At 52.9% G+C, this 14,326-nt stretch overlaps 1 protein-coding gene across 21 annotated transcripts in view; it reads left to right on the top strand.

Moving 5' to 3' along the window:
* CCDC57 (coiled-coil domain containing 57) overlaps nt 1–14,326 on the top strand; it is a 107,989-nt gene that overhangs the window by 44,180 nt on the left and 49,483 nt on the right. For 11 of the 21 annotated variants that reach the window (XM_033438804.2, XM_049702382.1, XM_049702383.1 and 8 more), the window contains 3 exons: nt 2,745–2,848; nt 5,749–6,015; nt 11,245–11,431. In XM_033438804.2, coding sequence (XP_033294695.2) covers nt 2,745–2,848; nt 5,749–6,015; nt 11,245–11,431 — 558 coding nt within the window. Of the gene's footprint in view, nt 1–2,744; nt 2,849–5,748; nt 6,016–11,204; nt 11,432–14,090; nt 14,226–14,326 lie in introns of those variants that run through there. The other 10 variants (XR_007473644.1, XM_049702392.1, XM_049702390.1 and 7 more) reach the window with 8 other exon arrangements.

Genomic DNA, 14,326 nt, shown 5'->3' with positions numbered 1-14,326 from the left:
CTCCTTGGGTACTTTTTCTAGTGTTGGCTCTAGGGATTTCAATATCCTTACTTATCACAGTCAACTCGTGTCAACACTGCAATTTCAAGTGGAATGTGGGGATCTTACCACCAGTCAGGCCCCATCACCCCCTTTATTGTCGCAAATACCACCCCTCTGTACATCGAGAACCACATCAGACAGGATCCTCGTTTTTGCTTTCAACTGTCAAACATAATTTTAAAAACTTAGGAGGAAAGGTATGGTCCATTCTTTCCCCGGATCCTTCCCCTCTCCATGACTCTTGACTCCAGGCCCCTTCTGTGTGAAGCACTTCCTTCAGCACTTCCTTTACAGCAAGACTGCTGGTGACAAGCCCTTGGTTTTTCTTCATCTGAGATGCCTTTATCTCACCTTCATCCCTGAAGAGTATATTCACTGGTATAAAATTATGAGTTGACAGTTCTTTGCTTTCAGCACTTAAAATATAGCATTTTCTTCTGGTGAGAAATCAGATGATCATTTCTGATGAGCAGTCCATTGCCTGTGAATCATTTCTCTCTGCCTGCTTTCAGAGTTTGTCTTTAGTTTCAGAAATCTGATTATGATGGTCTGTGCACAGATTTCCTTGGCTTATCCTTTTGACATTGAATCTGAAGATGTGTCTTTTGCCAAATTTGAGAAGCTTTCAACCATTATTTCTTCAAGTATTTTTTTCAGCTCCACACTGTTTTTCCCTTTCGGGACTCCAATGGCAAGAGTGTTAGATCTTTTGTTATTCTCCCACAGGTCACTGAGGCTCTGTCTGTCTGTCTGTTTCCAATCTGTTTTCTCTATTGTTCAGATTGGAGAATTTCTATTATATCTTCAAGTTCACCAGTTCTTTCTTCTGTTGTCTCCATTCTCCTATCAAGCCCCTACAGTGAGATTTTTATTATGGTTTCAGTTCTGAAATTTCCATTTTGTTTTGCTTTGTATTTTTCATCCCTTTGCTGAAACTTCCAATATTCATTTGTTTTGAGAGTGTATCAGATTGCCTGTTGGAGTCACCTTAACCTGTCATCTTGTTGTTGTCTTCTTCCATTCAAGGTGAGATTTTCCTTGTTGTTGATATAATGAGTAATTTCGGATTCTGTCATGGACATTTGAGTGTCGTGGCATGAAATCCTGATTGTCTTTGAGTCTGTTTTAATTCTGCTTCTGTTTTACCAGCAGCCGTGCGGGTCTCCCTTTTCCTGGGCCTTGGTTCCTGGTCTTAGCTCAGTGGTGTCTCTGAGTCGTGGCTGCTCCAGCACCAAAGTTGGGAAATACAGGAAGGAAAAAACTCCAGGAACTCACTGTGGGTCATCCTTTGATTCCCAAGGTCCCCAGCCTCTCTGCCTGCTTTTCCTCCCTGTTCAGAATCTCCTCATCTGGCTTGGTGTGTGGTGTCCAGGGCTGTCAGCTGTAATCAGGGAGAGGAGTGGGGTGGAATGCACACACACATTCATTTTGTTCAGAATGAGAAGCTTAAATTGGTCTTTGAATGTTAAACCAACCCTGCATTTCTGGAATAAACTCAACATGTGATATATTCTTCTGCTAATATTTTATTGAGAATTATCACATTTATGTTATGGGTAAGATTGGCCTATAATTTTCCTTCCTCTTGATGTTCACGTCAGGTTTTGGAATCAGGATTATTCTGGCCTCATAAATAAGTTGGAATATGTTCACTATCTCTCTGTTTTCTGAAAAAGTTTATATTAGACTTATGTTAATTTTTCCTTAACCAATTGATAGACTTCAACTTTGAAACCACCTGGGCATAGAGTTTTCCTTGTGGGAAAGTTTTAAATTTGTAGTTCAGGTTTTTTTCACAGTTAAAGGACTATCTAGATTTTCCTTTTTCTGTGTCATTTTTTGATGTTATAATTTGCTAGAAAATTGACTATTTCATTTAAATATTCAAAAATTTGGTATAAAGTTGCTTTGGGGAGTGTATTCTCCACACATTTTCACAGCCCCCAGGATCTAAAGTAACAGCCTTTCCATCTGCTATATTGTCTCTGTCCATTTTTCCTGCTTAATCTCACCAGGGACTTAACTTTTTCAAAGAACCTCCTCTGGTCTTATTCACCCTCTATTGCACGTTGTTTTCTGTTTCCTCAGCATCTAATACTGACTTTGTTCTGTCCTTCCTTGTACTTTATTTGCTTTTTTTCCTCATTTTTCAAATGGATGTTCAGTTCATTTATCTTTCATCCTTCTTTTCTAAAATAAGCTTGTATGGCTATAAATACTTTTGAAAGGACAGCATTAGATGCATTCCTTAAGTTTGATAAGCAGTGCTTTTATGATAATCAGTTCAAAATAATTTCTAATGTCCACTGTGATTTCTTCTTTGACCTGTGGGTTCGTGGACATTTTCTTAATTCCCAGCCAAACGACCAGGAGGCTATGCGGGTTGGCCTCTACCAGACACTAGCTGGAAAGGTTGGATTTTTTTCTCCACGAAGACTCCTGCTTTCTTGGCATAAGAATTGTTCTTCATGTGCAGCTCATCTCAGTCTTTGGGGGCACCCAGCTGCATCCACTCAGCTTTAGAACATCTTAACGTCACAGCAGACCAGCAGTGACAGTAGGCATCCTTAGGGGAAGGCAGAGAAGAACACACCTCTGCCCTGGATGTCTCAGATGTCCATCTCCTCAAAGGGAGGACAGGCAGTTGGAAGTTCCCAGGGCTTTAGGAGATGTGAGTCTGACAAAAATCTCTCTCTCTGCAGGAGGAGCTGTGCCGGTTGATGGTCCATCCACGGGACTGGCGCTCCAGAGGCTTGGAGACAGGGCACATCTCCTGAGCTCCCTGGTGGCACAACTCAGACAGAAGGTATGGCTGCCCTCTGATGCTAGACTGTGTAGGTCTTCCGACTGAAGGCACTCCTGGGGTGGCACTGAACCCCAGGAACCTGCTGTGGCCTCTCTGTGCCTCAGGTTCCGTGCAAGGAAGGGGTTGTTGTGAGGAGCAGCTGGTTCACCTCTCGTGTGTCCCTAGAAGGCACGCAGTGAGGACCTGGTAGATGAGAGAGGAGAGTCCAGGGCATGAGGGGCAGTGCTGGCCGTCGATGTGCAGGGCCCCGTCTCTGCCCTCCCAGGACGTGCTGGGCGAGTCCCGGGACCCGTGTTAAACCCAGGCACTAAGCTGTGGCAGGAACGTGTGCTCATCATCACTGTGACTCTAGATGCCTTGGCCAGTGGCGACCCTTTCTGTCCCCTGGCCCTGCCTTCCTTGGGGACGGGTTGTCACCAGGTACTCGGCCAACCCACTGCTTCCTGGGGAGGCAGGACAGCTAGGCAAACTCCAGTGCAGTTCCGCCCTGGCATGATGGTGCTGGTGTCACAAACTGTGCTTTATTGCTATTAATTCATGATATCTCTTTTTTTTTTAGTGCTTTTTATTAAATTCTGGTAAAATATACAGAACATAAAGTTTACCATTTTTGTGTGTACAATTCAGTGACGTTAAGTATATTCACAGTATCGTGTAACCATCACCAGGGTCTGTTCCCAGAACTCTTTCATCATTTGAACAGAAACTCTGTCCCCATTAAACACTAACTTCCTGTTCCCCACCCCCAGCCCCTGGTAAACTCTACTCTTTCTGCCTCTACGGGCCTGAGTCCTCGGGGAGCCTCATATCGGCGGAATCATGCAGCACCTGTCCTTCTGTGACTTGCTCATTTCACTCAGCATAATGTCCTCAACGTTCATCCATGTTGTAGCAGGTGTCAGAACTTCTTTCCTCTTAGTAACTGGAGAGTACCCCGTATTTAGTGTACCCATTCATCTGCTGGACACTTGGGTTGCTTCCACTGTTTGGCTGCCGTGAATGTGGTGGACACATTCTGCCGTGAATGCGGTCTGTCCAAGTCCCTGTTTCAGTTCTTCGGGGTATGCATGAAGGAGTAGAATTGCTGGGTCACAGGGTAATTCTATATTTCACTTTTTGGAGAGCCACTAATGTTTCCACAGAAGCTGCACACTTTCCACCCCCAGCAGGTGCACGAGTGTCCCCGTGTCTCGCGTCCTCACCAGCACCGGCTGCTTTTGCTGTCTTTTTGACTCTAGCCGTTCTAGTGGGTGTGAGGTGGACCTGACCTGTGGTTTTGATTTGCATTTTCCTGATGAAAAATGATGTTGAGCATGTTTTCATGTGCTTATCGGCCATTTGTATATCTTCTTTGGAGAAATGTCCATGAATATCCTCTGCCCATTTTTAATCGGGTTGTTTATTGTGTTGTTGAGTTTTCAGAGTTCTTTGTATGTTCTGGATACAAGTCTTTTGTCAGATATATGACTTTTTTTTTTTTTCCCCCCACACCGCAGCATGTGGGATCTTAGTTCCCCGACCAGGGATCGAACCCACTCCCCCTGCATTGGAAGCACAGAGTCTTAACCACTGGACCGTCAGGGAAGTCCCCCAGATATATGATTTGCAAACTTTTTCTCCCATTCTCTAGCTTGTCTTTTCATGGTCTTGACAATGTCCCTGGGAACACAGTCCTTACTGCTGGTGCTGGTGGTGTTATGCCACTCTGTCGCCTTGTGACGTTTCTTTCCCATGAGGCCGTTTTCATGTGCCCTTTCAAGTCCATAAGTACATAGGTTACACCATCCTGCAGACTCTGCATCTTCCATGGAACAGAACACCTGGCTGGTGACATTGCTTGGCGATTTCTGTCTTTTGTGGGGAGCAGGCAATGCCCAGAAATCAGATGCCTTGTCTTGGCTGAAAGTTCATTTTTGCTGTTGCAGTGGAGATGAACTGGACCACTTTTCTGTCTCTGGGATTACAGACCTATGTCACATATGAGAGGAGGGGGTCTTCAGATGCTTGCCCTTTCCCAGTTCTGCCCCACCATCAGGATGTTACATCCCCCCACATGCCAGAAACAGGAATAAACATGTAAATAAGAGCTTTTAATCCTGTCTTGATAATGATAGATGGTTTGATTATCCTGAGGAAAAAAGTCTACCTTGAAGTGTTTTTTAGTTAACAGTGTATGTTTATCAAATGGTCATTTTTTTAGTGTATGTGAATAAATAGAATAAAATATTCATTATGAATTCTTTGTAGGAGGCTCTCGAATAGGAAGATATTTTATCTTCCTGAGAATAAAATTGGCAAGTTGAGGGTGTAGAGAGGTGTGTCTGTCTTTCTACCTGTCCTTTTCCCCTCCTTATGTTGGGAGAGCAGACGTTGTCGAGAGAGGTAGCTGAAGGACGGGGCAGCCCTGGAGCTCTGGCCAGGGCTCTACTCGGGCACCTCCTAGCCGCCCCGCAGCTGCCCCAGGTTGTTCGTGCAGCCAGGACTTCCCTTCCTGCCTCTTCCTACGCCTTCATCCACCTCTGCCTTTTGATAGGCTTGGGCCTCCCCACCCCTGCCTGCAGTTACGTGCCCTTTGTCTCCACCTGGGACTAGGGCCCAGGAAGAAGGTTTTAAGGCCCACTGTCCAGACACCGTGCAGGGACTCTCCCCAACCAACCTTGGGTCCAGTGTAGGCTCTGCTGCAGGTGCCCGCGTCCCCACTCTGGGGGCGACAAGTGGAGCCGCCTGGGAGCCTGGTTAGGTGGGACTGGAAGAGCCGCAGCTTGGCGGTGGGACTGCAGGCTTGTGGGTGATGGAATTCGGCCAGAGAGGGGAGGCTGACCGGCATGTGTCCTTCTGATCTTTCTGGACGTTCTACCATCTACTGCTGCCCTTCTCTTGCTTCCCTGTCCTCCCTGCAGATCTGTTCCAGACCCCTTCCCAGAGCTGGCCGCCTTCCTAACATTGTCTCTGAAACGGCCTCCCAGGTGCTGCGGGAACCCCTGGACATGGACACCATCCAGCGAGAGCTTCCCCACGAGCTGGACCAGGTGCACCTGGAGGTTTTGCAGCTGCGGAAGCAGGTGGCTGAGATTGAGAAGCATCTCAGGTCAGCCCAGAAGGAAGGCGGGGGTGCTTCAGGCAGGCAGCAACCGCTCGCCTCAGACACCGAGGCTGTCGGGGGAGAGGTGGGTGCCCTGTGGGTGCTCTGCGTCCTGTGCGGGACTGGTCTGGGGTGTAGTCTTGGCCATTGAGGGGCCCGCCCGCCCCGGCCTCCCTCTTCTTCCTTGACTAGGCTGACTCTGTCGGGGCTGTTCTCCACAGACACTGTCAAGGGCTGCCAAGCCCCTCATCCTCCAGGTCGCTGAGATCCCGTTAAAAGCATGTAGGGAGGCTGCACACATGAAGAGGACTGTTCGGTGTCCTCTAACACAGGAGTCCTTGACTGTGTGCTTCAAGGGCCTGGGAAGCCCTGAAATGGATGCAACATGGTGGGTTCTCCTTCCAGAGGACCCTCAGGGATGGAGCCTGTGGTTCTCATGAGCTTCTCAGAGTGTTTGAGATGCTGTCCGGAGCACGGGCCACCAGGCCACCTGGCGTCCTGGTCCTGGTCAGGCCCTTGGCACCCAGTTCCCCTCCAGTTCCGTGGCTGGGTTTAAGCCAAGGTCCCAGGCCAGGGCAAGAGCTCTGCAGCAGCACGTTGTCCCCACATGTCTGCCAGACAGGCCACCTTCCTGCTTCCTGAACACCGTGATGGAGGTGCTGCAAAGAATGGGCTTTCTTCACAGGGCGTCGTGTGACATGCCTCCCGAGACCTGTCAGTTACCTACTTGCAGTCACAGATGGTGACCTGCAGTTACCTGTGATTACCTGCGGTGACCTGTCATTACCTGTGTTACCTGTGGTTGCACATGGTGACCTATTCATAAGCAGAAGGTTTTAAGGACAGTAAAATGATGTCTGGAAGGCATCAAGAGTCCTCAGGCAGAAGTAGCATCGATCATATGCCCCCCAGTGGTTCTCATCACATGGGCCAAGTTTTGAGAGTGATACTTAAGGACACAAGAGGGACCAGGCTCCAGGACCTATTGTCGGGGACTGTGAAGGACCTGGAATGGAGAAGATGCAACCCAGGACACTATCTGGCTTAAGGAACATGAGGGGGGCCAGCTGTGCGTTGGCAGGGGCGAACATATGAGAAGGGCCTGCAGAGGGAGATGGGCTGGTGAGGGGGAAGCTGAGGGAGCCTGAGCCCCGAGGGGGCACTAGAAGTGGGATACTGAACCCTCTGTGCCATCGGTAGGTGGATGCTGTCCCCAAGAGCCCCAGACCTCCCCACAGTCCTGTAATCCAGGAGTTAAGTTCAGAGGCTCCGGGCCCAGCTGGGCAGCAAATGCCATTGGTGATGTGTCTGCTCTCCCGCCATGGCCATGACTGTTCCAGGTGCTGCCAGGGGCTCACTGCAGCCCAGGGACCCTTGCAGCTCTCCTGTTAGCAGCCCTCGCATAACTCTGATCCCCTTGTTTAGAGTGAAGGGGGAAGAAACCATGCAAATGAGTGGAAGTTAAAATCGAGGTATTTAATCCCTTGGCAGACAGCCTGGGACCTGAAGCGACTTGAGGCCCAAGGCCGCTCTCCCAAGGTGGGTGTTGAGTGAGCTCTCTGGGCCTTAGTTTCTGCATGGCTATCAGGGTCCCACCTCCTTCCAGGTCTAGGCATCCTGTGACCTTGGTGAGATCACTCCCAGGGTGAGAAATTGGAGGCACAGGAAACCCTTTGCCCAGGCCAGGCCCACCCAGGCTCTGCTCGTAATTGCCCAGCTGTGTGTTGGGTGCCCAGGGAAGAGGATGTGGGCACCAGGCTTCTGAGGCTGGGGAAGAAGGTGGTCGGTAGGGCTAGGATGCCTCTGGGGCTCAGGTTGGGGTTGGAGTCACCACAGTAAACTCGTGGGTTACTTTAAAGAGAGAGGTGTGCACATACCCCGGCTCTGTCCACCAGGAGCCAAGGGGCAGTGGCTCCCCAGGGTGGGTGAGCGCACCCAGTGCCTAGATCGCATTCCCGCACTTCCTGCTCTGCTGAGAGGAACCAGGGTAAGTGGCCAATTCCACCACGGAGACATGACAGGGATGCAGGAGCCCGCATAAAGGGCTCCCACTGACCAGATCTAGGCCAGTCAGTCATGAAGTCAGGGTCATCATCTACCTACTAAAACGGAGTCGCATTCACTCTGCTGCAAATAAACCGACAAGGAAAGAAAGGAGAGAGGAAAACCCTTCCTTACTTAGAACATCAACCAAGGACATGAAGGGAATGACACAGCCGGGGGGTGTCATCAGATGCTGAAATTCTGGACAAGCTGTTTATGTGGAATCTCCCCAGAAGTTCTTCTTATTGGAAAGGGAAAACAGTAACTTTCTGGTGCTACAGCCAGTGGACGCCACTTCCGAGAGATCAGCTCCCATTGCCAACACTGGGACAGATGGACATCACGAGCCTCCGGACAGGAGAGGGACACAGCCTCACTCCTAACTCCAAGCACAAGACCTCCTGACTCCAAGGACAGACCCAGACCGAGGGGCACTAAACCCACAGCCTGTCCTGTTGAGAACATTCTGCTGGGGACTTAGGGGACCCAGGATGCAGAAGCCATGCAGGGTCCTGGACCCCGGGCAGGAGGAACAGGCCATAAAGCACGTCCTCTGGGCAGCTGGTGGAGGTGCCTGTGGACTGTGCGCTAGGTCATAATGCCACGTCCCTGTGACATTTCTGGTCCTAATAACTGGTTATTAAGAGAATGTCCTTGTTTTCAGAAAGTACAAGCTGAAGTATTGGGGCATAAAGGGGTGCAATGTCTCCAACTCACCCTCGGATGGTTCAGAGAGAGATGTGTGTGGAGAGGGGAGGAACCACCAGCAGTGAGACAGGGGCGTGGGCCTTGGGCCATCCCTGCAGCTGCTCTGTAGGGGTGGGACCCTGCCACACAAAAGCCAGCACCTCAGCCCGGAAGGGACCTGCAGACCCTGGAGCTCCCCGCAGTCACAGGAGACCCTGTGGGGCAGGTGGCTGCACTGTCACACTTCCATGGTTCTCGGCTCACCCAGGCCCCTCCCTCCTGCAGGCTGCCCTGCCCAGGCCCCAAATAGACAGATGCTGGGTTTCCCCAGGCCTCCCCACCGGGCACCTCGGACCGCTGGGGGGCAGTGTTGGCTGGCGATCCCTCTGGCTCTGCCTGGAAGCTTGGGAACCTGCCCCAAGGGAGCCCGCGCTACCTCTCCCTGGGCCTCAGCCTCCCCGCAGGGCTTCTTCAAGGAGCCCAGGCACTCCCTTCCCTTGGGAACAGAGTTGTCATTAGGATGTCTCAAGCTTTCCCTCTGCTGCGTGGATGTTTCCGTTCTGGCCAGGATGCTGGGACCTGCACCAGAGCAGGCGAGGGCAGGTGGATGGGGCCATCACGGGGTGGGACCTTGGGCCCTGAACGCAGCAGTGCAGAAGCTCCTGGGCATCTCAGGTCATTATTAGCATTGTGTCATTGTGGGGTGAGACTTTAGTGTCATCAAAATAAGCTTCATCTTACCAGGAACTAAGCTTAAGAGAGGTGGGGCCCAGCTGCAGCACCCGCTCATCGCGTGCAGTCACTGTGTGACAAGAACATGGGCCACTCAAGATCAGGACTCCCCATCCCCGAGCCCAGCCACGCCTGAGGTCACGCCTCAGGCAGCATGTTCCTCAGCTCAGGCCAGGGCCATCTTTGCAGGGTGGCGTCCTGCTTTTGAAGAGATTTTTAAATCTCTAAGTGTTCTGAGTTTTGCACAGTCTCTGTTTTCAGGATTGTTCTTTCCTTACTTAAAATAACACAAGAGAATCCCACAGCATATCCTTGTAGAGGACAAAGCCTGGAGAAAGAGTGGCCTGGCCAGTCCCCCAATCCCAGGGCTACATCCCCGGAGGTTGTGTACCTTTCCCAACAGGTCGGGTTAGCCGCCTGGGGCCTGTGCAGCCCTGTGTGTGAATCCACGCTACAGGTCTCCAAGACACAGCCCCCCACCGGCCCTGGTCCTGTACACTCGAGAGACCCCGAGCCGGGCCGCGGGGCGGAGGCCTTTCTCTGATGGTCGCTTTACCGCATCACCTCCACGCCCCGCTTCATGCCAATACATCAGGCATGTGCTGGAGGCACTGGTGTGCAAACACCGTAGCTCCCAGGCCACAGGAGGGCACAGGTGCTTGCCAGCCCTGGAAAGGCACACCAAGAAACAGGGCCAGGACAGGGCGTGCTGGTCTCTTCCAGGGACGTAGAGCAGATTCCTTGTTCTGGCGCCAGCTCGAGTGGCTGGGACGGCACAATGCGGTTTTTCATAGGTGTGAGGAGCAGCCATGCCTAAGTAGGCCACCTGCCTCCTTTGGGGCCTTGGACGCCACTGGCTCCTCCTGGGCCCCTGCCTGGAACAGAGGCAGCCACACACGTTCTCCTTTTTCCCTTTCTCCTTTCCCCACACCCACCCCATTCCAAATACCCCTCTGGGTGGGAGCACACATCTGTGTGTGAGTCCAGACTGGGACAGTGGTAGGATGTAGGGCCGCGTGGTGCTGCCCGAGCAACGGGGTTCAGACCTCGGGTGTTGGCCCAAGGCAGCCTCCAGGCCCAGAAGCGGAGGCCCCAGGCGGCCACTGCTCCCTCCCTTGGCCTCCTTTGCTTTCTCTCTGGCACCTTCGTCCGGGTCAGGATGGTGGGAAACCTGGGCTGGCCTGCAGGTGGTGGAGGGGAGTCTGAATGGCAGGTAGAGAAATGACTGAGACGGGAGTATGGACGATGGAGCCAGAGAGGAGGCAGGGAAGGCAAGGTACTGAGTGAATGAAGGCAAGGGAGGCGTTGGAGAAGGGCCCAGGGCAGAGGGGCCCAGCAGTGCAGACGTCCAGGGCAAGGGGAAGAGAGTAATGGAGGCTGGGTTCCCGTTCCAGGCCACCTTTTGGGTCTCTGCCAGCCCCCTTCCACACCAGGCGGCCAGCAGGCACCCAGCCTGTGACCATGGGGCCCTTGAAGGGGGTCGGATCACACGTGTAGCCCTCCTGGGTCCCGGGGGCACCTTTGGAGGGAGCCCAGGCCTGGGTGCCAGCTGGCTCCTCACTGTCACTGGAAAGACAAAGGCATTGGGGCAGGGCACAGAGTCACCAAGTGCAGGCAGGCCTTGGCCTGGGAGCCTCGAGGGCCTTCATTCAGAGCACACCCCCAGCCCAGCCCCGCCCCCCTGAGAGAGAAGGTGGGCATGGATGCATCATGGTGGAGGGACGTCACCCAGCGATGTGGGTTCTGGGACAGTCGTTCGGGCGGTGGCACCCACCATCCGCACCCTCACTCCCACTTCCCGTTCCCCTCCAGGACTCATCTGATGGCCTCTGCTGTGTGGATTTGTTCACAGGGCCCGGCACGTGGAGGACCCGCAGGGACCGAGGACCAGGAGGCACAGCCCCCTCAGGCCCTGTCTGTGCCCCGACTCCAGAGGAAGCTCAAGGAGGCAGCCAGGAAAATCCTGCGGCTGCACCTGGAGAAGGAGCAGCTCCTGGAGCTGGGGAACCGGCTGCGTGCAGAGCTGGGCCACCTCACTGGTGGGTCACCCCCCCCCCCCCCACCGGCCCAGCATCGCCTGCGCCGTGTGGTTGGGGATGCTGGCAACAGAAGAGCCGCGGTGGGGGGACCGGAAGAGGGCCAGAGGGAGGAGGGCCGGCCAGGCTGGCGGGGCGGGTGGTGGGGGGGGGTTTAGAAGGGAGAACAGAGCCGCCCTGTGGAGCGGCCAGGTCAGGAGTCAGGCACAGAGCTTGGCTTCATCTCTGCAGTGGGAGTTCCGTGAACCCACTCCTCTGGCAGCATCTGTGAGAAAAATACCGCAGGTTAGCAAAGCAGCTGGTGTTTCTATGCGGCTTTGTGGTGACGGCAAAGGCTGCCGGGTTCCCAGGCCGGCTCGGGCCTCGGCTTCCTCGAGATAAAGGCGACAGTGTATGCGGTGCAGCCGAGAGGCCGGGACTGTGGGCCGCAGACACCCAGGCTGCCCGTGGGGGTCTTGGGTGCTGGTTCCTGAGAAAGGGGCCCATGGAACCCACCAGAGCCACCACACATTGGGCCTCTCCTGGCGCCTTGGCACCATCCGGTTCTCACAAGCACCCCCGGGTCACCCAGCCTGGCTGAGTGGCGCTCGCGCTGCCTCTGCCTTAAGCCCCTCGGTTTTCCTGCAGCTGGGGCACAGGCCGCTTTCTCACAGCTTACCCCTCAACTTCTGTGGCTTCTGCTTGTCTGTCCTTTTCCAGCAAGAGCTTTGAGTCACTGTGATGATCCCAGAGTCTGGGAGCTTTGGGATTCTACCCTGTTGTCGACTTGAAACTAAGCCATCCCCTCTCTCCATGACAGCTCACCTCCTTGAGGAGCAAGGCTCCAGGCTTGTGTTTCCTACTGGAAGCAGAGCACCCCAGTGTGCCTCTAAGGAGCTCGGAGCCATGGGGTGTCTGCAGAATGCTTCCTCTTGGCTAACTAGAGTCTTGGCTTCCCTCAAGGGTCCTCCTCACCCCCAAGCACTGCAGTGCCCAGAAAGCACTTCCCACTGAAGGGGAAGGAGGTCGGGTGGAACATCCATCCCCGGTCTCTTCGTAGCACTGAGCTGTGTGTACGATAATAGTAGCTTTTTTTTTTTTTTTTTTTTTTTTTTTTTGCAGTACACGGGCCTCTCACTGTTGTGGCCTCTCCCGTTGCGGAGCACAGGCTCCGGATGCGCAGGCTCAGTGGCAGGCTGAGCCCAGCCCAGGAGGCTCACGAGCCCAGCCCAGCAGGCTCACGAGACCAGCCGCTCCGCGGCATGTGGGATCTTCCCAGACTGCGTCATGAACCCGTGTCCCCTGCATCTCAACCACTGCGCCACCAGGGAAGCCCCAAGGGCTCCATTTCTTAATTCTACCCCATTCCCTCCCACATCTGAACCTTCCTGCCCCTTAACCTTGGCCTCCGTGCCAAGCCCTGCCACTGCCAGGGTTCCCTCTCCCAGCCCTTGAGGCCCCAGACCTTTTTGATCACAGCCATGCCTCCCTCTCCCTCTGACCTTTTATCCCAGTGAACTTTTCTTTCCTCCTCATTGTGGCTTCCTGTAATCAGCTGGCCTCATGGCCAAATATTTGAGTCATCCACCTACCTACCCACCCATCCACCCACCCACCCACCCACCCATCCATCCATCCATCGCCCATCCATCCAGTAGAGGAGCCCCTGATCGGTGCAGACCCTCCACTGCCAGGCCCCAATCTGACTGAACTCCTCTCCCCAGGCCTGCTCCCTGTGCCTCCCAGTGTCAGAGAAAGCCGCAAATCCCTAGTGACCAAGTTTGCAGCCTTCTCTGAAAGTTGGAGCAACCTCAGCAATAGAACTTTCCATGCCTGGTGTTTTCATTAGTGGTAGACTTTTAACCACCTTTCATTTTCTTCTCTGGTGATTTGTCTGTATGGATTTTCTGCCTCTTCCTGGATCAATTTTGGACGTTTACATTTTGCTGGAAATCTATCCAGAGTTCCTAGCCTTTAAAGTACTACCGTAGAGTGGCACATAGTGGCCCATAACTCTCTACTTTCTTCTGCATCTGTGCTTGTTACCTCCTTCATTTTCTAAGACTTCCATATGTGCAGAGATGTGGCATTCAGCTCCAACTGCCCTTCGCCCATTGGCTATGCACATATTGACTCAGTGCATCTTTGCAACAATCCCAAGCATGAGGAAGGCTCCCCTTAAAAAGTTTAAAACCACATAGACATGGAAAAGTCAAAAATCAACAGATTTGATGTCATTACATCTTTTTTTTTAATTTATTTTTTTGGCTGCGTTCGGTCTTCATTGCTGTGCACAGGCTTTCTCTAGTTGCAGCGAGCGGGGGCTACTCTTCGTTGCGATGCGTGGGCTTCTCATTGCAGTGGCTTCTCTTGTTGCGGAGCACAGACTCTAGGCGTGCGGGCTTCAGTAGTTGTGGCACGCGGGCTCAGTAGTTGTGGCTCACGGTCTCTAGAGTGCAGGCTCAGTAGTTGTGGCACTCAGGCTTAGTTGCTCCGTGGCATGTGGGATGTTCCTGGGCCAGGGCTTAAACCGTGTCCCCTGCATTGGCAGGCGGATTCTTAACCACTGTGCCACCAGGCAAGTCCCTCATTACATCTTAGTATATCTCTAAGGAAAAGACATTGTAAGCAAAGATAAAAGACAAATAACAGACTCGGGAAATGTTTGCAACATACCTGACAGGTAAAACGAATGAGTACCCAAAATGGGCATCTGTAGATCACAGGCAAAATGCTGGATGGCACGTACAGGAGAAAATCCACAGAACTGACAAGGGTATGGACGCCACGCGCCTCTGCAGGAGTCTGAGGCGGGCAAGTAAGTCAGCATCAAGTTTACGCCCAGACTAAAAAGTCCCACCCTCATTGTCCAGGAGAGTGTGGGGGACACCCTGCCTCCGCGGGAACCTTCCCTGGTGA

This window comes from Orcinus orca, chromosome 19 (genome assembly GCF_937001465.1).
Source record: "Orcinus orca chromosome 19, mOrcOrc1.1, whole genome shotgun sequence".
NCBI classification, from domain to species: domain Eukaryota; kingdom Metazoa; phylum Chordata; class Mammalia; order Artiodactyla; family Delphinidae; genus Orcinus; species Orcinus orca.
The sequence above is the reverse complement of the archived record's forward strand: the minus strand, read 5'-3'. Positions and strand labels throughout refer to the sequence as shown.